Source organism: Mustela lutreola, chromosome 3 (genome assembly GCF_030435805.1).
Source record: "Mustela lutreola isolate mMusLut2 chromosome 3, mMusLut2.pri, whole genome shotgun sequence".
Classification (NCBI taxonomy): Eukaryota; Metazoa; Chordata; class Mammalia; order Carnivora; family Mustelidae; genus Mustela; species Mustela lutreola.
In genome coordinates, this window is record NC_081292.1 from 17,124,824 (window position 1) to 17,149,225 (window position 24,402).

General features: G+C 52.5%; 1 protein-coding gene across 2 annotated transcripts in view; it reads right to left on the reverse strand.

Moving 5' to 3' along the window:
• The window catches only part of ZHX2 (zinc fingers and homeoboxes 2), a 156,491-nt gene that overhangs the window by 12,047 nt on the left and 120,042 nt on the right, over window positions 1–24,402 (reverse strand). For both annotated transcript variants that reach the window (XM_059165705.1, XM_059165706.1), the window contains exon 3: window positions 1,112–3,874. In XM_059165705.1, the coding sequence (XP_059021688.1) occupies window positions 1,115–3,640 (2,526 nt within the window). In that variant the 5' untranslated portion in view covers window positions 3,641–3,874 and the 3' untranslated portion in view covers window positions 1,112–1,114. The remainder of the gene's footprint in view (window positions 1–1,111; window positions 3,875–24,402) is intronic.

Consider the following 24,402-nt stretch of genomic DNA (forward strand, 5'->3'; position numbering starts at 1 on the left):
GAACTGAAGGGGTTCCAGGGACCCAATCAGCACGATTAGAAGCTGGGTGACTTGGTGACATCCATGCCTTCCTTTAGCCGGGCCAAGGCAAAGACCCAGACCTGTCAGGTTAAAAGAAACAACCCCAGATCTCTAGCCAGTAGACTTGGTTAACTACTCTAAAAAAATCCAAAAAAGAAAGAAAATGAAGAAAAAAAAAAGGATAGAAAGAAAAAGGAAAAACATCCTTTGTTTCTTAGAGCAGCAAACACGAAGAAAGAGAAGGATGTGTCTCCGTGACGAATGCATCTAGACTTTAGAATGGACAGGCCCCAGAGGGAGGTGTCCATAAGAGGCCACAGGCGGTGGCGCTGTCACCCATCAGCCTTGCAAATGAGGACAGAGAATCTGCCAAAGCCTAGTGAGACAGGGAGACTGAAGGAGTCCATGGAAGTCTGTTTTTTGCTGCCTTTCCTGTTTCCATTCTCGCGAGGACCTGCACCCCCGCCCTACACACGCCTTCATGTGTGTCCTCCTTGAAAGGGGCAAGGAATTATTGACTTCTCTGGAGGCTTCCGGCACAATCGGTAACATCCCAGGAATGACCGGGCACGGCTGGCGTGTGTCTAAGCCTATTGCAGACGACTGGCCCTAGACATCGTGACGTGACAGACCCTCTGGGATCATGGGAATGACTAACTTAGGAGGACGACTGGACCCTGTCCTTGTTCCTACCAGTTCACTGATGACTAGAACGAAGTCGTCAAGGAAAACCCCAGACCCCAAGCCAAGATGGGACCCATGCTCCTTTCCTCTCCGAGTCTCCCAGGCCCTCCGGCTGTATCTGCTCTCTCTCTATACCTTCAGTAAACTCTGCTCTCGCTTCCCGCTGGCTCACATCTGATTTCCATCCAATGTGAAGCCAAGGACCCTCTCGGCTGGTCCTGCCCGACCCACTCTGGCTCCTCCGACCCTGCCTGATGGCATCACTATTTTCCTTCCTTTTAAAAATAAGACCCCATCATCTGTGTCACCATCTCGGTCCCCTACAAACCTATACTGACCCCGGCAATGAAAAGGGAGAAAACCGGCGCCCTCCCCTTGTTCCCAGACGGGGAGCAGGTGGAGTTACCTGTTAGGCCTGGCCGGCCTCTGCCGGGATGCTGTCCGAGTCCGAGCCGGCCAGTTCCGCGGCACCTTCGGCTGCGGTCTGACTCCAGCTGTCGGACCGGTCTGAGACGGCGTCCTCCTCTCCGACCGTGACCTCCACCCAATCCACGACGCCCGACTCCTCGTTCTCCTCGCTGCCGGGTCCGTCCCGGCTGCTGCCCTCCGACCTGTCTGAGGCGCCTTCCGAAGGCTTGGCCGGCGCACCGTCTTTTGCCGGCTCGTTGCTCACTTTCCCCCTGGGTACTAACTTCTCCAAGTCCTCCTCGCAGAGCTTTTTGGGGTCTTTGTAGTGGGGCTGAGCCACCTCGCTCCCATTCTTCGGGCTCTCCGCCGTGACGGCTCTCGCGGCTTTCCTCGGCGCCGCGTTGTGCCCGTGGCCGTGACCGTGCTCGCCGGCTAGGTGCCGGGACTGCTCCACCCACTTCAAGGTCCCGGTTTTTAGCAAGCATCTGTTCTCCTTGAACCAACGCACGATTTCAGTCCGGACCAGGCCGGTCTTGGCCGCTAACTGGTCATACTCCTGGGGGGTGGGCCACTGGGTTCTGGCGAACGTGCTCCGCAGGAGATGGACCTGTTCTTGACTCTTCGTAATTGCTGGTGAGGGGCTGGGCAGGGAACCGGCTAACTGGGCCCCGGAGAGCTGGTCGAGCCGAGACAGAGCACCGTTGGGGGCCCCCACGTCTTGGCCTTTTTTGCTGGCCCCCATGGAATCCAAGACAGCTTGCTCCATGCTGTCCCGAAGCTTCCGTCTCTCCGAGAACCAGGATTCGATCTCCCTTCTGCTGAGTTTCGTGTCCACCCTTAGCCTGTCCAGTTCCGCTTGGGTCGGGAAGGAGCTTTTCAAAAAGCTGTCTTCCAGGATCTTAACCTGACCCTGGGTTTTTTCTTTGAATTTCTGTGGGGCGAAGTCTGGGTACGCGTGGTATGTGCGGCCGTGTCGGGAGGCCGCGAGGGCCAGCTGGTCTTTGGCAAGGGATTCGCTGGTGATGTGCACGATGCCTCTTTGACACCGGTACCGGTGGTCGCTGAACCACTTCTTGATCTCGCTCCTGGCCAGGCCGGTCACCTCGATGAGCCGATAGACCTCCGCGTCGTCGGGGAACTGGCTCTGGAGAAAGCTGGCCTTGAGATGCGCGATCTGCTCCTTTGTCTTCTTGCGGTCGCTGGCCGGGGTCAGGGAAGGGGGGTTGGCTACCTTGGGTGGGGGCTCTGGCACCTGAGCGACATGTGGACGCTTGGGCTCGGAGGCAGCCTGGGGAGTCACCAAAGGTCTCTTCTGGCCGTGGTTGGTCACTCCGGCCACGGCAAGTGTGATGGGGGAGCAAGAGACGGTCGTCGACCCGCTCGTCACCTGAGTCAGCACCAGGCTGGTTTGGCCGAGAATCTGGCACGGCAATGCTGTCTGGAGGATGGGCTGTGACATCTTGGTGGGCGCCAACTGGGCTGGCAGCACGGTGATCGTCGGGGGTACCGACTGGATGGTGCCATTAAACATCTTTTTCCGGGCCTCTTCCACCTCCTCCGGGGACCAGCTGATGCCGTGCTTCAAGCGCTGGGTGGCGAACCAGATTCTGATGTGCTCCTCTGGGTGCTTGGAGGCAGCGGTCAGCCAGGACAGCTCAGCCTGAGTTGGGTAAGGGAACTTGTTGAAGGAATTGATCATGGTGGCATTCGTGTCCAGGGCAGAGTTGTATTTGGTAGTATTCAGTGGGACGGGGACCTTGGGGACAAGGTTGATATTTGGTGGGAGCTGGACAGAAGGCATGACGTGTCCTAGCGTGTCCTGGAGGAGCTCCACGCCTCCGAGTCTCGAGAGGATCTCAGCCGCGTCAGTCACCAGGCGGGCCGTCCCCTCCACGTGGTTTTCGGGGGTGGCCTCCTCGGGCTTCTTGGGCACCTTCTTGGCATCAGCTTTTGGTTTCCCTGGCTTCATGATGGGCGTCTTACTCACGGAGATGCCGGGATCACCGTCGCCGCTGGTGGGGCCGCTGGCGGCGATGGACACGACGTGGTTGGTGGCTTCGATGGACTGCTCCAAGACAGTCTGATTATTGCGCTTGATCAACTTCAGCTTGAAGTTGGTCTCCCCGGGATGGAACTTGGAGTTGTGGTCGGACAAGGAGTCGTATTTTTTGGTTGTGAAGTTACATTCGGCACACACGTAGAGGGGGTTGAGGATCACGTTGGGGTGCTGCATGTCAACGTGCTCCGTGAACTCGTTCAGGTTTTGCGTGGAGTAGGGGCAGTACTTGCATTCGTAACCACCTTGGAGTTTTTTGGATTGGTTTTCCCCTGTAGATTTCACTTCGATCACTTCATTTTCTTTGGAAGAGTTTTCGGGTTCCACTGTCCAATTGTCCTTGGCTGCTTCAGGCTGTGGCGCGCTGATTCCTTTCTCTTTGGCCCTGTCTCCTTCCTCGGGCACATCCTGTTCTACTACTTGTGGGGTCCGAACCATGCACGGTGTGGTGGATTTTCGCTTGCTTGCCATGCTGCCTGTCTGTGTGCAATAGTTTAATCTGGGGGGCGGGCAGGGGTGGGCAGGTAGGAAAGGGGCAGTGAAATTTTTGGAACAAGTAAGAAAAAAGGCTTTGGGCTTGTAGTCCCCCTCCAATGGCTTTGGCTTTCCTTGAATGCTGAAGTCTAATGTTTGAGTGTTGAGAATGATCTCAGCCCAGAAAATTGTCACTGCTCCAATGGCTATACACAAGAGGCAGCATCATATCTGTGGGATAAGAACAAAGACAGGGTCAGTGTTTTTCCACAAGGTGGAAGAAACTAGCATTTCTTTCTAAGCCACACCGACTGGCACCCCAAAGGAAACACCTAGGTAAGGACAGATGGTCAGAGTGGGGCCCATGAAAATGAAAGGTCATCTTCTTCTCTTCCTCTCTTTGGAAACGGCCGTGAGAACTGGCCCAGAGCAAGCAAAGGAGGGTGCAGGTCACTTGTTCGTGTCTAGCGGCAAACAGAGAAAAGCAACAAAGGCACTGAGTGGTGGGTGGGCTGGTGGAAGGGATATTGAAGACAAGATGTCACTGGGTCCTCTAGCGACTTTAATTGATGCTACATCAGAAGCAAGACCTGGGAAGGGCAAGCGGTGTTTCATGGGCATTAGAAAATGGGTATCCATGTTTGTTTCTTATTGTAAGAGTAAAATCACCAGGAGAGAAAATCCAGAAAATGCTTTGAAGTGCAAAGAAGAAAAAAAATTACCCCAAGTATTGTAGTGCCTTCCTTTCACTCATGGAAAGGTTCCTCGTTTCTACAAATATTGAGCAAAATAATGATTAAGAAAATGGCTACATGGTATTTTCTTGTAGGGACAGACCACACATAATGTATTTAGCCTTCCAACTTTTGCTGGATATTTATTTCCAATTTTTGGCTCTTCTCAACAAAATTATGGTCAACACCCTGAGTCCTTATTTCTGACAACTACCTTTGGATGAATGCTTAGATACAGAAGCACTGGGTCAAAGAGTAGGTACATTTGAAGTTCTCTTGACTCACTTGGCCAGCTTTTGCATCAGCCAGACCTTCCCCAAGCAGTGAGCGAGAACGCTCCATTTACCGCTCTACTTACAGGAAATACTACCACGAAAAAGCCTTGCCAATTAGGTAGGGTTAAACTGTCTTCATATGTCTTTGTGCTTTCCTTGATTGCTAATCAGGTTGAATTGTTTCCAGAGATTTACTTGCCACGTGTGTTCTTTCTTTTTGAATTGCTTATTTATGCCATTTTTATCTTGTGATGCTCAGTGGTTTTATTATTAATGTAGGAGTTCTCTTCAGATTAAGAATATCAGTATATGGGCGCCTGGGTGGCTCAGTGGGTTAGGCCGCTGCCTTCGGCTCAGGTCATGATCTCAGGGTCCTGGGATCGAGTCCCACATCGGGCTCTCTGCTCAGCAGGGAGCCTGTTTCCCTCTCTCTCTCTCTCTGCCTGCCTCTCCATCTACTTGTGATTTCTCTCTGTCAAATAAATAAATAAAATCTTTAAAAAAAAATTTAATAAAAAAAAAAGAATATCAGTATGTTATTATATTTGTTGCAAAATTTTTCTAGTCTATCATTTATCTTATACTCTTGTAGATGGTGTTTTTCTTGTTTTACATGTAAAAATGTTAAGTTTTAGAGGCAGCAAATTTTCTTTTGTGGCTCCTTTCATTGTGATTTTATATGTAGAAAGTGATTTCCAGTTACAAGAAACAAACTCTGGTTACAGGGGCGGGGGGTTCGGGGGCAGGCAGGGCACATGAAATAGGGAAAGGGTAATGATTAAGAGGTACAAATTTTCACTTATAAAAAAGTAAGTCCTGGGGATGTAAAGTGCAGCATAGGGAATATAGTCAATGATGCTGTAATAACTTTGTACGGTGACAGAAGGTGACTAGACTTATCGTGGGGACTACTTCCTAATGACAGGAAAACATGGAATCGCTACAAGGTGCACCTGAAAATAACAGGATATTATATGTCAATCATATTTCAACAGAAAAAATAAATAAAAATCATTTGCACATTTAATAAAAAGGAAAGTGATTGTCTTCTTTGATAACTGAGACATATTATTCTATGTTTTCTTAGAGTGTTTTAGCTTTATTTGTTACATCTGGAATTGGGCTGATCTTGGGTTAAGCTGAAAGATACAATTCTAACCATTTTTCTTGAAAGTTACCAATTATCTCATAGCACATACTGTGTTATCTTTTCTAGATATGGAATCATCTTTGTCATACATTAAATTTTTATATATACTAGGGCGTTTCTGAGTCATCTATTCTGTGCCTCTTATCTAGGTACTGGGACCCGTACTTGTGCCTCACTTAATTTTTTTTTTTTTTTGATAGAGTATGTTTTATGCAGTCACTGTGACAAACAGTACGGAGGCTCCTGAGAAAAAAATACAACTACCACGTGACATCAACCCCCTCCCCCTAAAATAGTGTGTTTTAATATCTGGTAGAGTGAATTCCTCCTTATCACTCTTCTTTTGCAAAACATTTCTGGGTTATTTTGATCATTTATTCACCTCAATCAATTCTCATAAATCAGAATCATCTGCAAAATAAAAATCCTGTTAGAATTTTGATTGGAATTGCATTAAACAAATATTAACTGGGGAGTACAGGAACAATTTGCTTAATAGGAGTAGGATATGTTAGCGGAAGGCAAGCTGGGGAATGAGCCATGCTGAGCGTCTAAATGCATGTGCTGATATGGAGGGGCCCTTTCGTTGTGCGGTTAAAGGAGAAGGGAGGTGGGTTTTGAAACACGTATGGCTGATATCCAGGAGGAAGGGGAGTGGGAGAGATGGCATACCACCTCTGGACCTTCCCGGTAGCTTGGGTTTGAGAGTCCCACTGACAGAATGTTCAAGGTGAAAGAGAAGACCTATTTTTATTTATTTATTTATTTGACACAGAGAGAGAGAGATCACAAGTAGGCAGAGAGGCAGGCAGAGAGAGGGGGAAGCAGGCTCCCCGCTGAGCAGAGAGCCCGATGCGGGGCTCGATCCCAGGACCCTGAGATCACAACACAGAGGCAGAGGCCTAACCCACTGAGCCACCCCGGCACCCCGTGAAGACTTATTTTTATGAGCAACTCTGCAGGACTCTACCCACGCCCATCTGCTGAGGGGCTCAGGTGCAAAGCTGAGCAGGACCCGAAGGAGGAGCCCTGGAATTTCCACGGGGCGCAATGTCCGCAGTAGCGAGGGACGATCCCTTGCGGCCCTGGTGAGGAGAGGACATGGGCACAGCCGAGCAGAGGGGACCGTGTCTTCTGGCTAAGCGCACCCAAATGGCCCTTGTCAGCCTCCCCGTTCGTGCTGATCAGACCCTCATTTCCCCTTCAGCCACACACTGCCTCCTCCAGGGTTTCTCATCTCCGTCAGTGGTTCCACCACCGCGCATTCTGGCCCCAAACCTCCTTGTGTCGCCCCAGTGAATCCATCCGCAATCCTGCCGATGCGATCTTCAAAATAAATCTGGTATCAGACCGCTCGGCACCGCTTCCCCTTCTCCCTGCCTGGTCTCAGCTACCACCCTCTCCTGCCCGCTGGGAGCCTGCGGCAGCCTCCCCTGGGTCTCCGGCTTCCTTCCTCTGCAGAGCAGAGGGATGTTTTAAGATAAGAATCAGTTCACGCTGCCTGTCTGCATGAAGCCCTTTCTCCGGGCCTCTTATAACAGTCCTCAAAGCCTCCAATGTTCCGGCCCGGGGTTCCTGCTCCCTCTCGGGCATCACACTCCGGCTGCTGGAGCAGGGGCACCCCTTCCATCTCGGGGCCTCTGCTGGACCGTCCTACCCCAGCACTCCTCAGTGATCACATTCCCTGCCAGAGGGGACTTTCCTGACCGCCACCCCACCGAAACAAATGCCTCCCCACATCACTCTATTTCCTTACCCTACTTCGCTTTCTTTGTAGCACTTTTCAATATTTAAGATTTACGCCTACATTTTGGGGGTGAGAGGAGGGAGCAGTATTTACCTGCTTACTTATTTCTTCCTCTAGAACTGTGCTTTCCATCTGCCAGCCACTAGCCACATGCGGTTCTTTGAATTTAAATGAATGAAAATAAAATTAAAAGCCAGTTCCTCAGTCACACTGGCCACATTTCAAGTCCTCAGCAGCCCTGGGTGGCCCATGGCTATTGCATTAAACAGCGCAGGCTGTTTCTATCCTTGAGGTACCTTCTACTAGATGGTGCTATTTTACTGCATTTTATTTTTTAAAGATTTTATTTATTTGTCAGAGAGAGAGAGAGAGAGAGAGCAGCAGGCAGAGGGAGAAACAGGCTCCCCGCTGAGCAGGGAGCCTGATGTGGGACTCAATCCCAGGACCCCAGTATGACAACCGGAGCCCAAGGCAGACACTTAACTGACTGAGCCACCCAGATGGTGTTACCACCTAGATGGTGTTATTTTAGAATATAAACTCCATAAATGCAGAAACTTTTCACTGTGGTTTCCCCAGAGCCCAGAACCACACCTGGGCCATAGTACACCTTCTAGAAATGCTGGCTGAAAGTTTAAGTTACTTGCAGGATGGTTGCCTAGTGGGAACTGTGGCTGATGCGGGGCAAGGAGGCTGTATGCACACATGTGTGCACCCTTGTACCTGCGTGTGCATGTACTAGGGCTCACAGGAATGGAGAAACTCTGTCAGGGGAAGGGGGTCCTAACCTTCCACAGAGGGTCCTGTTGACACAACGGAAGGTGGCTAAATTTGCACACACTGGCCAAGAGATTTGGGCATTTGAAGTACAATTTTTTAAAAAAGGATTTTATTTATTTATTTGAGAGACAGAGAGAGAGAGAACTAGAGGGAGAAGCAGACTCCCCACTGAGCAGGGAGCGCGGTGCTGGGCTCGATCCCAGGAACCTGGGATCATGACCTGGGCCGAAGGCAGAGGCTTCACCATCTGAGCCGCCCAGGTGTCCCTTTCCTCACCTCTTTAAAAGCCCTCTCTGCAAACCCAGTCCCACTCTCAGGGGTAGGACTGTAACACACAGATTTGGCGGAGCGGCAGGAGGGTGGCTGGGGGAGACATGACTCAGTCCGTAACAGCCAGGCAGGGCAGTGCCAACCAAACTCCCCCCACGGTACGAAAGTGATCCGTTCACATAATCTGCCAATACTGAGCACGACCAGTGCAGACGCACCCAGGACACTGGAATCTCTGCTCTGGCGGAGCTCACGGTCACGGGCACAGACGGGCAGAAGCCCGACTGCTGATCAGCAACATGGAGGAAAGTCAAGCAGTGGCGAGATGCAGAATGGGGTGGCCTGCGACCCTAAGCAGGGAGCTAACGGAACACAGAGCACGTGGTGCCTCATTCCGTAGGACAGGGCGGGAGGAAGGCAAAAAGCTTCCCAGAGGAGGTTATCTTCTTCTAGAAACAAGACAACACGGCTCTGATGAGTTGAAACGCTCCCACTTCGTGGATGAGTCCTCACAACAGGTCTGCGAGGTAGGTGTTGCGAGCCTCCGTTGACGGAGGAATGCGCCCAGGCTGGGAGGCGAGGTGCCTTGCCTGAGCTCACATAGCAAGTTCACGGCAGAGCTGGGACTTGAACAAAGTCAGTCCAAGCCGAGCCCATGCTCCCGGCCCACGATGCAGCCTCCGCTGGTGGAGCAGGGCCCCACGGGTGGAGTAGGATCCTGGCGTAGAGAGAAAGGGGAGGGGGACCCCCATCAGAGGAACAGACTCCTGGACAGAGGAAACAGCAGGAGCAAGGATGAGTCTGGGAATGACGGGACTGAGGTCAAAGGGCAGAGTCAGGGTGGAAGCTGGGAAGAGGCTGGCGAGTCAGCTTGGGTCTCGACTGTGGAGGGCCTTGAATGCCATGGCAAGGAGCTGTCGTTTCATTCTGTCGGCAACAGAGTCATGGGAGCAGCAGGTCTTGGAGATACGTCTCTGGGGTGGTGGGGCATGGGTGGCAGGAAGAGAAGGCACATCAGGGAAGGTAGGAAGCCCCGAACCAAGCAGATGAACAATAATCTGAACAAACCCCAAATTAAACAGTGAGGGCACAGGCTGCTGGAGAGACTCCTCTTTCTGCCGTGACATTTGTTTACTAAGCACATGGTGAGGGCTCTTTGCTTTGCATCTGGAACTTTCTTCCATTCAGTCTGGACCTCCTTCCCCATGACTGGATAATTCGAGTTTGAATGTGGTAAAACCAATTCTCCCTCAATCGCTTTCCCCTTAGCAATGCCAGCTAACATTCACGGAAGTCCTAGTATATGTCAAGCCTTAAGTGCGTCACTTTTCAGAGACCCTCTGCAGACTCGGAAGCTCAGAGAGGTTAAGGAGCTTGACCAAAGTCACGCAGCCCAGAGCAGCGGAGCTAGGAACAAGCTGTACGGGGATCTTGTTAAAATGCAGGTTCTGATTCACTGAGTCCAGGGTGGGACCAAGATTCTGCAGCCCCCAGCGGAGGATGGCCCCACAGAGGTGAGCCAGGCGTGGAGCAGGAAGGTTCTGGAAGCTTCCCTGAAAATGCACTTCCCCACTGTCATCCCTCCTCATCCCTCCTCCCCAGACTCAGGGTGGTAGCATTTCCTGGCCTCTCCCTACAGGTGGCCTGCGGCCCTCAGGGGAAGGAAAAATGGGTCAGACTGTCAGACCAGCTCCTGGAGACTCAGTTGCAAGGCGACTGACACACAGTCTGGCTGTCAGATTCGAGAAACGTCCAGGCTCCTGATTCCCCCAGGAAGGCTCGCGGGTGGGGAGAGGTGAAGAGTCAGACTTAAGAGACCCTGGTGGCTGGGGGTCTCTGCCCAAGGGGGAGCAGAGGTCAGAGCCAGCCAGGGAGCCCACGCCCCCTGGGCCTCCCAGGCTGGCTTCGCACCTCCCCGGGGAGCACGTGGGCCGCTCTCAAGAAATCGGACCTCGGGGCATCAGGGGTGGGGGGATCGCTGCTTCTCATTTCAGGGGGCTTTCCGCTGTAGCTGTCAGAGGAAATAACAGGGCTGTCTCTGGGCTTTCAAAGGAAGCATCTTGTCAAGACATCAAAGCCAAAAAAGATGCTTTTAGCTTTGCTGGGTCTTCTGACAGAGCTCTTAACGGATTCTGCCTCAGTTCATAAGGGTAGACCTTGAGTGTGTGTGTGTGTGTGTGTGTGTGTGTGTGTGTGCACACGTACGGGCGTGCGCCTATGTGTGTGTAAGTGTGTGATTGTTCCTTTATGGTCTGAAGTTACAACATCCCCCCAGCCCACTGCTGCCTCAGAAGAAGGAATCTGGAAGGGTAGGTGCCCTGTGGCGGTGATGGGGGTGGGGGTGTGTGTGGAAAGAAAGGAGCCTGATGCAGGGGTCTTGGGCTTTGCTCTGGCTGCCCAGCTCGCCCCCCACCTGTCTCCATCCTTGCTCCATTTCCTCACCTGTTAAATGGAAATCACTTTTGAAATGTCACTGGTGACCCCGAGTTAGTTCTTGAGTTTTACTGATTTCTCCCCAGCCTACTTAAATCCAAACTTGAATTTTGTGTGTGTGTGTGTGGGGGGTGGGCCTACAACGTGGCTCCTCACCCATTAGATACCACCTGGGCTGCTTTGCAGAAATCCCTTTCCTGAGCCCCCCACTGTGCAGACTTATTAAACCCAAACCTCCAGAAGCAGGCATAGGAATCTTTACTGGGCTGATGTGCCTCCAGGTGCAGTGGCCTGGGCAGGTACGACACCTCGCCTCTCCTAACTCAGAGGCCTCTCCTAACTCAGACGTGGGTGGGCGGAGGCGACCTCTACAGTGTGAAGACTGAAATGTCTTTCTAGGTTGGGCGGAGTAGAAGGCCTGGCCCCCGAGGGCAATGACAATTCAAAGGACAATGCAGAAGTGAGGGAAGAACTGTATTAAAACAGCCACGCTCAAAGGAAAGGGAACAGAACGCTGGGTGCTTGGTAACAGAGCATAAGACCGACACAACAGTCCACAGCAGCACAGCTGGTGGCTGGGGGTGGGGAAGGTTTTTTGTTTTTCGTTTTTTGTTTTTTTTAAAGATTCATTTATCTTATTTTAGAAAAGGAGAGAAGGAGAGAGAGGAAGAGGGACAGTAAGGGGAGGTGCAGAGGGAGACAAGCTCGAGCAGACCTCCCTCCCCCTGAGCGCAGAGCCTGAAGCAGGGCTCGATCTCACCACCCTGAGATCATGACCTGAGCTGAAATCGGGAGTCGGACACTCAATGGACAGAGCCAGCCAGGGGCCCCAGAGGTGAACTTTAAGATGCTTTTTTCTTGGGGGCGGTGGCTCAATTGTTAAGCGTCTGCCTTCAGCTCAGGTCTGATCCCAGGGTCCTGGGATCGAGCCCCACACTGGGCTCCCTGCTTGGTGGGAAGCCTGCTTCTCTCTCTCCCACTCCTCCTGCTTGTGTTCCCTCTCTTGCTGTGTGTCTCTCTGTCAAATAAGTAAATAAAATCTTAAAAAAAAAAAAAAAGATGCTATTTCTTGTGTTTTTATGGCTCAGGTGCTCAGCTGGACTTTTTTCTTTTCTCTTAAAGAAAAGGAGTTTGCTGGTCTGGTTATGACGCGCGGGCAGGATGGTGGAACCACATGCCGGGTCCGTGCATCATCTCCGTGATCCCCATGACACCAGCACGTGGCCATCATCGTCATTTCACAGATGAGGAAACAGGCCCGGAGTGGTAACGGGCTTGCTGGAGGGGTTGGGGTCCTAGAGAGCTCTGGCTTGACACCCATGGCCTGGTCCCCGGGACGCACAGCTGTTCACTGTGAACCACTCCATTTCCTGACACTGAGCCCATAAATTAGATTTCTCACCAATTCGGAGTGGCTTTCTCCCTCTGGGAGTGTTCAAAGGGGGAAGATTTTAATTGAATTGTAATGTCTTTTTCCACTTGTTACTTTGAGAGGCTCTCTTATTCGGTAGAAAAAAGCTTGCATGGTGTCCTCTAGCCAAACCAGTTTCCGGGGATGAGAGGAACTTTGCAGCCACCTTCATTAGCGTCACTGCACATTTAGGCAACACAGGGCTCTGGAAGGGGGCTGGTCTCCCGCTAGCAGTGGGGGAGGCGTGGTGACCCGAGGCAGGGCAGTAAAGGCAGGAGACAAAGAAAGCCAGGGAAGACGCCCGAGAAGGCAGACCCATTCCGGGCCTTTGTGAGCCCGGAGCCCAGAAGGTACTCGTTTACTCGGAAACAACAGATTCCACAGAGGACCGGGCCTCCGGTGGTCTTTCTCCCCCTCAGCCCTTGTCACTAGCGCCCGCCTGGACTGTGGAAAGGGACACAGGCTGGAGCCCACTCTCCTCTAGTTTCAACCCCGGATCTGCCACTCACTAATGGAGGTGTCCCTCCTTCTCTGGCCACAGCCAGGATGCCCACCTCACAGGCCCCAAACCCACAGGCAGCCCGGAGAACTCCAGATGCGGCGCACTCATTCACCAGGCCAGCCTCAGTTTCCACATCTATGAAATGGGGGGCTTCTCCACCTGCGGAATCAGGCTGAAGGAGAACCTTTCATGCCGGCCTGTTCTGGTTCTTCAAACAGGTGATCTGAGTGAGTGAGCCGACGTTAGTGCCAAAGTGAGGCTAAGCGGTACGGTTACGGTTTGTTCTGCACCCCGACTCCCCCTCCCCCCTCTCCAGTCTGCCCTGCGACCCCTGACCTCATTCCCCCCATCCCCTCCTTGGCTGCCAACCCCTGGGAAGGGTGCCGTGCACTCACGCTAGCTCAGCTCATCGGAGTCGTGCGGCTCGGAGATCTTCTTACTCATGTTTTGTTCATGCCCCTAGAAATTTCTATGGCAACTGTGCCAATATTTTTAATTTTCCTAACTTTGCCTGTCTATTTTAGATTTGCCTTCTATCTTATGAGACGATCAAGTCACAAGACAAAGGGCACCTCCTTCCCCATCTCCACACGTATCCCTCTTCTCTCCACCTCAGGGGAGGTAGCAGGTGTCCCCACGACGAGGCTAGCCCCTCCACTGGCCTGCTGCTCCTCGGGGACTCTAGCCGAGCCCTCGTCGGAAGTCTCAGCTCCTCTCCTTTCCCCGAAGCCCCTTCCCTCTGGGTTCAGAACACCTCGGGTTCCCATTTCCCTACAAAAGTAAACAAAGCAAAACAAAAGTGAAAAGCAACACCCAGTTTCCCAAAGCTGCTTCATTCTGCCCTGGTTGACACATTTTTTTTTTTTTTTAAGATTTTATTTATTTATTTGTCTGAGAGAGAGAGAGAGAGGTGTTTGTGCGCCCAAGCACGAGAAGAGAGAGGGAGAGAATCTTGGGCTGACTCCACGCTGAATGTGAGCCTGATGCAGGGTGTGGAGCCCAGCGTGGGGCCTGGAGCCCAACACGGGGCTCGATCTCATGATCCTGAGATCGTGACCTGAGCCAGAATCAAGAGTCAGATGCTCAACCAACTGAACCCCCCATGGCAGAGATTAGGAGCTCCCGCCCCGAGTGAAGGAGACTTTCTTTCCACGTCTGCTCCTGCCCTTTGTCCCTGTGGGAGCCTGGACAAGTTACGTCAACTTACTGAAGCCTCAGCCTTTCTTACTGGCTTCCCTCCTCCAGGACCGCCCTGTTCACCCCTCACCAATGTGTGCTCTGCCCTTCCCCGCTCTGCTGATGCTTTTCTCTCCAACTGCTAAATCTGTTCCCCCTCCCTGACTGTGTGGGGTAAACCGCCTTCCCCCAGTTCCTCCACCCCAAAGCTCTACACTCATCCTCGCAAAGAGCTAGCCACCGAACAGCCTTTCCGGCCCCAGCCCCCTCTGCAGAGCCCCAGCCGTCCCACTCGGACTGTGGGCCGACAGGGGAGCTACACTGTGTGCGCAAAGGCTGGAGGGGCCGTTCTCCACTAAAACTTGATTAAAAAAACAAAACACAACCCAACAACCCAACAAGGTCAAGATGGTTCACGAAACCCAAGGAAAATAACAAACACATAAATCAAAAAATCAGATGGGGGCACCTGGGTGGCTCAATCAGTTCAAGTGTCTGACTTGTGATTTCAGCTCAGCTCATGAAGTCAGGGTCAGGGTCATGAGACGGAGCCCCAGCTAGGGCTCTCCACTCAGCGAGGAGTCTGCTTCTTTCCCTCTGCCCCTCCCCCTGCTCTCTCTCTCTCTCCAAAATTAATAAATAAACCTTAAACAAAACAAAACAAAACAACCCGGATGATCCTTTCCTGCTCAGTTGGAAAAGAGACTCCATTCAGTTGCCCTACCTGGAACATATCTGATGGGGAAATTCGGCAGAGTCTCGGATGGATGGCCTTTGAGAATCTTCCAAATGTGTATTCTGGGCATCTATGCCCATCGCGGGGAGTCTCACGGGCGCCCCAAATGTAACACTTCTAGAACCTCGTGGATCCCTTGCCTCACACCCGATCTTTCCGTAAAGCTCCTCACTCCAAATAAAAGTCCCATCATCTTCTCTGTCAGTGAGACTGGAAACCCGGATTCCCTCACCCCACAGCTTACCCAGCATCCCCCCTCTTCCTGACTGCTTTCCACATGCCTACCAAACCCCCACTCCTCGTGCGAGGTTAAGTCCCCCCATGCCCTCCCCCAGCAGCCGCAACCACAGCCACTCCCTGTGTCTTGGCCTGGCCTTTGGGCTTCGCCTGTCTGTGGCTGGCCCCCCGCCCCGGGCCAAAGGGCTTCCCCCCTCCTCTGGCAATGGCAGGTCAGCCCTGGGCAGAGAAAGGCCCCTGCCCACGCTGGGTCCACATGGGACCTCCGGCGGTGGGTGTGGGACTTGGGTCTGAGCACTCCAGCCATGATAAGTGACTCCAGAATGGGCTCAGAACCCCAGCCAAGTGGCCAGAACCAGTGTGGTTCCCTCGGCCAGTTCTTTCAGAACAACTGAGGGGGACACACACTCCTTTCCGGTGGAGTTGCCGAAACCGACTGGATGGCAGCACAGGGTTGCCGGTGGCCTTCTTGCCACATGTGGGGGACCCTGCCCGAGAGCTGAGCAGCACGCTGGCCCGAGAGATGCAGACAGCGAGCCCACTGAATGCCGCTCTGCCCGAATCCAGCACACTGATGTCACTTTGATGGGGTTTTCTGTCACCTGTAATTGCAAACATCTCGACAGACACAGTTTCAGGCCAACCTCCTCACCGCCAGCATCCCTTTCTAAAACAGCAATTCTCAGCCTTTTTCTGCCACGACAGACGTGCCAGGTGACATGCCCATTTGCAACATTGTCTCATTCTGGTTGTGACAGCTCTAATTCCACACCATTCCCTCTCCTCAAGAAAGAATCTCCGGGTGGGAGCGGGAGGGACCCATTAGAGGGTTAGCCGTGCATCCTTGCTCATCCAGAGAAGTAAGTCATTGACAAACATTAATGCTCTTTCTAGAAACACACTGCTTGCACTACACACCTCACAACACAAGCCATGACTGAACGCCATGTGTCTACACGTGAATCTGACCTTGTCTCGAGCACCTCCCGAGAAGCAGTGGGAGCTGGTGGCGAGGGGTGCATTCCACCAACCCCCCGGGTGCATCTGGACACCCCATTCCCATCCTCCAACATTCCTGGTGTTTTAAAAGGGAAACAGAGCACAGGACCTATTTTTAAGAAATGGAAACACGGGCCTTGGAAAGGAGATCACAACTCCTACATTCGTTTGTGTGTTTGTTCATTCCCTCCTGCCTGCTATATGCCAGATGCTGCCGGACATACTTAGGAAGTGAGACCGAAGATTCCTGCTCTCCAGGTGTCTCTGATCGAGATTGGAGGGGGAGACGGAAATAAATGGCAAACAGCCCATTGATAGTGCTGAGTGCTCTGCAGAGAGATTTTTTTTTAAAGATTTTATTTATCTGACAGAGAGAGAGAGATCACAAGTAGGTAGAGAGGCAGGCAGAGAGCGAGAGGGAAGCAGGCTCCCCGCTGAGCAGAGAGCCTGATTCGGGGCTTGATCCCAGGACCCTGGGATCATGACCTGAGCCGAAGGCAGAGGCTTAACCCACTGAGCCACCCAGGCGCCCCTGCAGAGAGTTTTGAAAAATGGCGTGATGGTGACTGAACAGCCCTGTCCGTGAGAGGACCCGGGGCCGCCTCTTGGAGGACCTGAATCTGGGGCCTGGGACTCCACTGAGAACGAGCCTCCTTGACACGCTTGTGCAAATCAGCGACCACAGAGGGGCAGACTCGCTGACCGCGGGGGACATTCTGTATTCGCCGCAAAGGGATTTTCAAGCGATTCAGTTATTATTTAAAAATTCTGTTCTCTGCAATGATGCTCTTTTGGAAAGGCTTTCAAAAGGGTCATGGAGAAGCACAACTTTTCACTTACCCGCATGAAAACAAAAATCTTCGATGGTTTTAAAATGGAAGAAAGTTCTTCTTTCCCTCACTTAGGACAAGTGAGGAATAGTTGGACATGAGGGAAGTTGAGAGCTCCACACAGCTCTCAAAAAGTTTTGTTGGAGGGGGTGTCATTGGGGAGTCTAGATAAAAGACTAGAAAAAAGTTTAATCTCTAGTAATAGTTTTTATAAAGCAGATTAAAAAAGGAAATTTTAACATACAGTTTTTTTTTTTAAATAGTTAAAATGAAGCTTTGTCTTGATGGTTTACAAATAAAGACTTTGTGCCCAAATACCATTCTCCTTTTTTTTTTTTTTTGGAGAGCGAGAGAACGAGCAAGTGGTGGTGGGGAGGGGCAAAGGGAGGGAGAGAATCTTAAATAGGCTCCATGCTGAGCATGGAGACCGACCTGGGGCTCGATCTCACGACCCTGTGATCCTGACCTGGGCTGAAATCAAGAGTTGGATGGTTAACCGACTGAGCCACCCAGGGGCCCCTCCACCCATACTCTGCTTTTAATGGAAGAACCCAAAGACTAAAGACCAGAATCAAGAAGGTCCACAGGGCATCAAAGCTGAAAGGTTCTCAGAGGTGACAAGCTTGTCCATTAGGTAAGACACACCATGAGATGGGGGGTGGCGGGAGGCAGAATGCAAGCATGGAGAGAGGACGCAGAGTCTTGTCTTTCACCATCATTATAAGACTTCGAGTGGCCTCTCTCCCAGGGCAGGTGGGTGAAGTGTCTCTCAAAGGCCATCGTGTTAGGGCAATGGGTTCTGCTGGGCGGCTGTGTGTCCTCAGTGTCGCAGTGGGTCAACGACATTTTAGCTGAGAAGCCGGTAAAGCAGAGTGAGTCAGTCCACTGGCTTTGGAATTAGAACAGACTGTGGTTTGAAGTGAGGCCCCGCCCAACTCTTACCAGTTGTTTGACACTGGCAAGATATTTTGCAAGACCTGGTTTCTTTATCTATAAATCTAGAGCTAATGCCTACCTCGCAGGGTTGTTAGATTGCCGTAAACAGTGTAATGCTTAAAAACCCCATCGTGACACCAGGTCCCCATAAACACTCAATAAATGGTAGCAGTGTTGATGATGAGGTGATGTATTATAAACTGGAAATTATCACGGTAGCAAGAGTATGTCAAAGGCCAAGTGGATGTGATCCCCTGGCGGGGCTCACGGGAGCTCCAATGCAAGCCAGGACGATCGGGAAATTGTTTTCGTGTTGGTCTGGGGTTCATATCACAAATCTATCACACTGTAACTATCTTATTCCATCTCTTTCTCTGAGCAAGACTCTCATAAAACAAAAAACAAAAAACAAAAGGCAACAAGATTAAGACACATGTTGAAACAAAGCTAACTCCCCATGCTCTCATCCTTTCCAAGGCAAAGTGTCCTTTTTTCTGGGTAGAGAAAATCCTAACAGCCGCCACCACATATCGCCACACACCCCCACACACCGGCAAACATGGCAAAGCAGGGCTGGGAGCAGAGGGACGGGTTTCTGAAAGCCGGAAAAAAAAATCTTGCTGAGACAGAAAGAAACAGGAATCAATTTTGGTTTTACGTGTCACATACATAAATAAATAAGGTGCTATCAAATGTTTAAGACGGGCTTGCTCTGATTTACAATCCATCAAATGCTGCTATCAAAACATTTGGAGAGGCCGTGAGACCACAGGGATTCATCATATCGACGATTCCTGGTGTAACCTTTTCATTTCCCTCCTTGTGGCGGAGGCACGAACACTCCATCTTCCCGGAGCCGGGAGATGGGGCTTTCTCCTTTCCTGGGGCACGGATCAGGGCAAGATGCGGGCTTTTCAGGAGTTGCTCAGATGCTCCCATCAGATCCCTCTCCCCATCCTGTCCCCCACTCCTGTCTCCAACCCCCCCACTCATCCTCTGCACCCCCAAACCCACAGCTTTCTCTTGAACCTCTTTCATCTCTTCCTCCAAGAGACTCCCCTTCATCTCAAAGCCTGGGATAAAGGCTGAAGGTTTATTCTTCCTCTCTGATAGAACATTCTCCACAAAGCCATTCATCCAAGCCAGTCTCATCCCGGACAAAAATCATTAGGGGTTAAACTGCCTCCAGGGGCGATGGGTCTGCGTCTCTTTGTACAGCGTGTAGGAGGTGGGATTACGGCCTCCAAAGAGATCCAGGTCCCAATCCTGGGACCTGTAAACGGGACCCAATATAGCAAAAGGGACTTGGATGAGTGGATTTGGAGAAAGACCCTGGGATGGAGAGATGGTCCTGGCTTAACCAGGTGGGCCTTAACAGAATCCGAAGGATCATTATAAGCGGAGGTGGGGGCGGGTTGTGACTACAGATGGGGAGAAGGTGATCAAGGGTGCAAATGGAGAGGGGCAGACATGCTTTGGAGGTGGACAGAGGAGCCACAGGCCAAGGAATGCAGATGGCCACTGGAAGCCGGGGAAGCGAGGGAAGGGGATCCTCCTCCAGAGCCCCCAGGGGAAATCGGCCCTGCCCACGTCGTGGCTTTAGCTCCAGGAATCTGAAGTTTGACTTCTGACCTCCAGGACTGAATGGCCATTTGTGTTGTCTTGAGTTGCTCAGTCTGTTACCGCAGCCGCAGGACACTAGCACGGGGCAAGGTGACCCGGGTATGTAACCCGTGACCTTCCTCTCACCCCACACCACCGGTCAGGGGAGCTTCTCCCTGCTCCCGGGCGGAAGCCAGAGGCTCCAGTCCCCCGGGCCAGGAGAAGCTGGGCTGCCATCCCTTGGGAATGAGCAAGAGCCAGGACCCCCGCTCTGTTGGGCTCTGACTTGCAAGGCCGGCACTGGCTGCCTTCGGTGGCCCGAAGTCTACCACAGCTGGGAGAATGCCCTCTGCCTCGCATTCCGAGACGACAGCCTTTAGAGGGACACGTGTGAGCACGCACGGACATGCACCAGCTTGGCCTGCCCACAGCACCTCCCAAGCAGGTTCCTGCTTTGCCTGCCTCTCAAGTTTCCTCCCACCGCCATCCCCCAGAGCCCCCAGAATCTCTCGTGGGGTCCGTGCAATCACTTCCCCACTCCCGCCTCCCCCCTCCTGCCTGGTCTTCAGCTTCCCATTCTTGGCCCCTCCTCTGGTCCTTTATCTTCCAGAAAGATCTTTTACAACTATAAATCACATTAGCTTAAATGTCCTGAGGCTCAGACTACACCCCAGAGGGTTTACATCCGGAATCCTGGGGTGGGGACCAGGAGTCAGCATGTTCTGAAGTGCCCAGCAACGACAACAGAACCGCCCGAAGACGCCCAGGTCACAGTGAGCCGCGACTGGGCGCACCCCATCCTAGAACACCTGCTCTGGGAGGTGAAGACTTGCTTTGAGCCTTGTCAGAGTGTTCATGTCTTTAAGGCGACCTGATGCACATTTTGCTTCTCATTTCCCAGGGCTGTGGTGAGGATCAGGTGAGCTGATGGGGACAAGGCGCCTGCCTGCCTCCTCCCCTTCCTCACGCCTTCCTCTTCATCGCTCCCCTTTCCTTTCTTCCTGCTTTTAAAGCTCATCCAAGGGATGAATGTCCTGGAGTAAGTCACTGAATGGTGGCAGGCTCCTCTCTGGGCCCAGGGCCCTCGCCGCGAACTCTAGTCCCTCCCGCCCAGCCAGCAGCTACAGGTCCTGCACAGATCCCCAGGGATCTGCACCCAGGGATGCAGGCACGGGACCCTTGTGTGGCTGTGCTCCATCATCGCTGAACGGCACTGGTCAGGCAAGGCCAAACCCAGTGCTGCTGGGCGCTACGGAGCACAGATTACAAACCTAAACCTGGTCTTGTCCGGCCCCGCTCATTTTACAAGTGAGCACACTGAGCCAGAGAGATGTGTTGTGGTCTATGCCAAGGACCCTGTGGCCTCCGGCTGCCCAGAGACAAGGCATGGCCGGCCTGGATCCGAAACAGCCCTCTCTAACCGGGGAGGGCTCCTGTGATATCCCCACGGACCAGCTCTGGGCTAAAGGGCGAAGGTTCCCGTTGACCCTGCTGATGGGATGTCTTCTTGGAGGACAGACCGAGGCTGGAGGCTACAGGCGTGAGGACCACCCTCTCCGGCTCCCTCTTCCAACACAACACATGCACTGGCCGCATTCCCAGTCTCCCCACTGTCCACATATCTGAGGAGCAGAGGGAAAGCGGGAAGGGAAGGTCCCTTGGGGACCACTTTTATCTTGAGGCATAAATCTTACCAAGTCCGTCTAGTATGGAAGGACTCTAGAAAGATATTTTTTCTAGAAAAGTTTTTTTTTTTTTTTTAAAACAATTTCAATTCGGGAAAGAATGGGTAAAGGTTGCCCACTCTTCCAGAATTCATCTTTCACATGTTCTAAGCAATTTTGCAAGCTGCCACTCTAGGGGGAAAATCACTGGTCTGCTTGCTTCTTCTTGCCAGCAGCCCTCCCCACCCCGTCCACGCCAATACTGGTAATGGGGACACCATAGCGGAAACACCCCTCAGGTCTTGACTGTGCATCACAGCGCACAAAGCTTGATTACGCACATCGTCCCGTAGGAGCTCCTACCCCCGAGGAGACAGAGCAGGAAACACCACAGCCTCGGCTGTCCCGTGAGGCCATTGAGGCCGAGAACAGGTTCTCCTCGGTGAGCTGGAACCTTCCTCTCACTAGTGCTCTGCTGCTGTGCGAACAGGAGACAGCGCCGAGTCAGACCGCTGAACCAAAGAACCCAAGCTCGAGTCTTCCTTTGCTTTTGTGGTTTCCCTTTCTGGTGGAAAGCAAGATTAGTTCATTATAACCAACCCCGTGGCACCGACAGCTCCCTAAATAGTTAGATCGCTCCTGGCCACTGCTTACTGTATAGATCGGTGTGGGAAATGGGTACCGAAGGGTGTTATGGGATTTCAGGACAGAAGACAAAAAATATTAGTGGGTTTCTCTTCAGGCGGGGGAGGCCTGTCACTGTGATTGCTTTGTCCTTTTCCAGAGAACTTTCTGGCGGCCAGTCTTAATGTGTCAATGCGCTCTGATCCCAGGTACGGGAGCTTGGTCGAAATCTAAAGAAATAGATACTGAGGATATGAAGGTGCAAAATCCCATGAATAAGAAATGGGGTTTCTTCCTTGCTGACTGAATGGGTCACAATGGGGAGGCATCACGCTCTCTGCAAACACACAGTCACCCCGGACACCCGCTCCTGTGCCATTTTTCATACGTGTGCCCGGGGTATGGTACATCAGCTCCTGAGTGAATCCAAGCTCCCTCACTCTGAATCCAAGCTCTACCATTTGTTTGGGACATTCTAGATGGTTCCACATTAAAGCTATCATCACATCTTGTCCGGGTTACTGACATGGAATGACCTTCCTTCCTTCCACGGGTGAAGCCTTGCCGACTGCTGCCAGGTAAACCTCCCTCCATCTCTGACTTCACTCCAACTCCTATTTTAGTAATGGCCCGCTGCGGCACCCGATTATCCACTGAATCTCATTTGATGGGCTTTTGGGGTCTCCCACGACACGACTCCAAGGCTCTTGCTAAACTCTCCTTCTGGAACCTTCTTCTGTCCGAGCAGGCTCATTGTATCCAACCCCTGACAAATATTTTTTAATGACTTGTCAGCCAGCCACTCGTGCAGGCACTAGGGAATGACCTAACCATCCAGTGTCCCCCGAGAAGCCAATATGCTCAAAAGCGAGGCTGTCTGGCTCTTAACAACTTATTAGTTTGACGTTCCTTTATTCACCTGACATGTACTAGGGCACCCACTAAGGGCCATGTTCTACCCTTGGGGCTGTAAATTGGGGAGGGGGGGCAAGGTAAGCTCACGGCTGTCCTCCAGAGTTTAGATCTACTAGACGAGAAAGGAAATTATAGAAGCAGCGATGATACAAGGGTTGCAGGTACAACTTTAGGGGCAGTTCGGGGTGGTGGGGGTGAGAGGAGAGAAAGCTGGGGGAGTTGAGGAGGGAACAGCCTCACGGGGCTCTGTCCCCAGGATAATGGAAAGCCACTGAATGGGGTGGGGAAGGGGTGTGTGCTGGGAAGTGACATGCATTTTAGGAGGCACCAAGGGCAATCCCCCATGCCTGGCTCTTCCACCACCGCATTCAGCTCTCCTGCTGCACCCCCACGAGTCTGGCTCTAACGCGGTGTGATTCTGATCGGCCGGTGCCCTGGGTTTCTGCTATTTCCCTGCTCACACCGTGTCACTATGTCATTGTGTCCCAGGCACTGTGCTAGGTGGCGAGCCCACAGAGGCAAACAAAAGTAACAGGAGCCCGCGAGGCAGGCTGAAGAAGGGCCCTCCCAGAGATATCCAGGTCCTAATCCCTGGGCCTGTGAAGGTTACCTTCCATGGTAGAAAGGACTGTGACCAAGTGAAGGACCCTGAGAAGGGGCGGTAATCCTGGATTACCCGGATAGGCCCTGAATGCGGTCGGTCGTAAGCTTCTTGGTGAGGGAGGGGGAGGGAGATGTGAGCCAGCAGAGAGGACGGCCTCCTGACAGCGGCAGAGGGAAGCAGTCTCAGAGAGAAGAGGCTGGCTTTGAAGGCAGAGGACAGGGCCAGAGCCAAAGAAGGCAAGGAACACTGCTCCAGATGCTGGAGAAGAGAGGAAACGGCGGGGCATGGAATTCTCTGGTCTTCCCGGGTTCCTCCGACCGTGAAGCAGCGGCCTTGACAGAAACGTGCTCGCAGCAGCCACAGGAAACACACAATTCCTGTCTTCGCGGAGCTTACCATCTCATACAAGACAGAGCATTTAATGAAGAAATCCTACCAATGAATAATGACAAACTGACAGCAGCAGGATGGCTTGACCCTGTACAGCAAGAGAACTCTCCGGGGCAGGGACTGTCCACGTTGGCACCGGCTGGGGAGCTCTTAAATACCCCAACCTCAGGCCACACCCCTGCCCATTGGGCCAGATTCCCTGTAGGTGGGATCCATCCAGGCACTGGTATTTTTAAAAGCTGCCCCAGAGGACTTCAAAGGGCAGCCCAGTTTGAGAAGCAGTGGCCTCAGGCCAGCCACTTCCTGGGAGAGCGGAGTTGGGAGCATGGGTGTTGCTTCTGCCGGGGGCTGTCCAAGATGGGGGTTCTCCCCACTCCGTTGCCCTGTTAGGCGTGGTCATATTCTGGGCTGTTCTCCCCCTTGAGCAGGCGTCAGAAAGCCCTGTCTTTTCTATCTGCCTCCTCCCCTCCATCCCAAATCCGTTCCCCCCACCCCCCAGGCCTTCCTCCTGTGTCACCTGCGCTGTTGCCAGGGCCTCCAATTATCTTCCACGCTCTGCCACTGGGCTTTCCCAGGACCTTGTCCCAACGGCTGCCCCTGTGATCTGCCTCAAAAACAGATCAAGGCACACCTTCCTCTAAACCTCGCTCACTCCCTACCGCTCCCCAAATAGTGTCTGAATCCCTCAGCATCGCCTTCAAAGCTCGACTGCCATTGCCTGGGTCTCTGACCCACCCCAGCGTG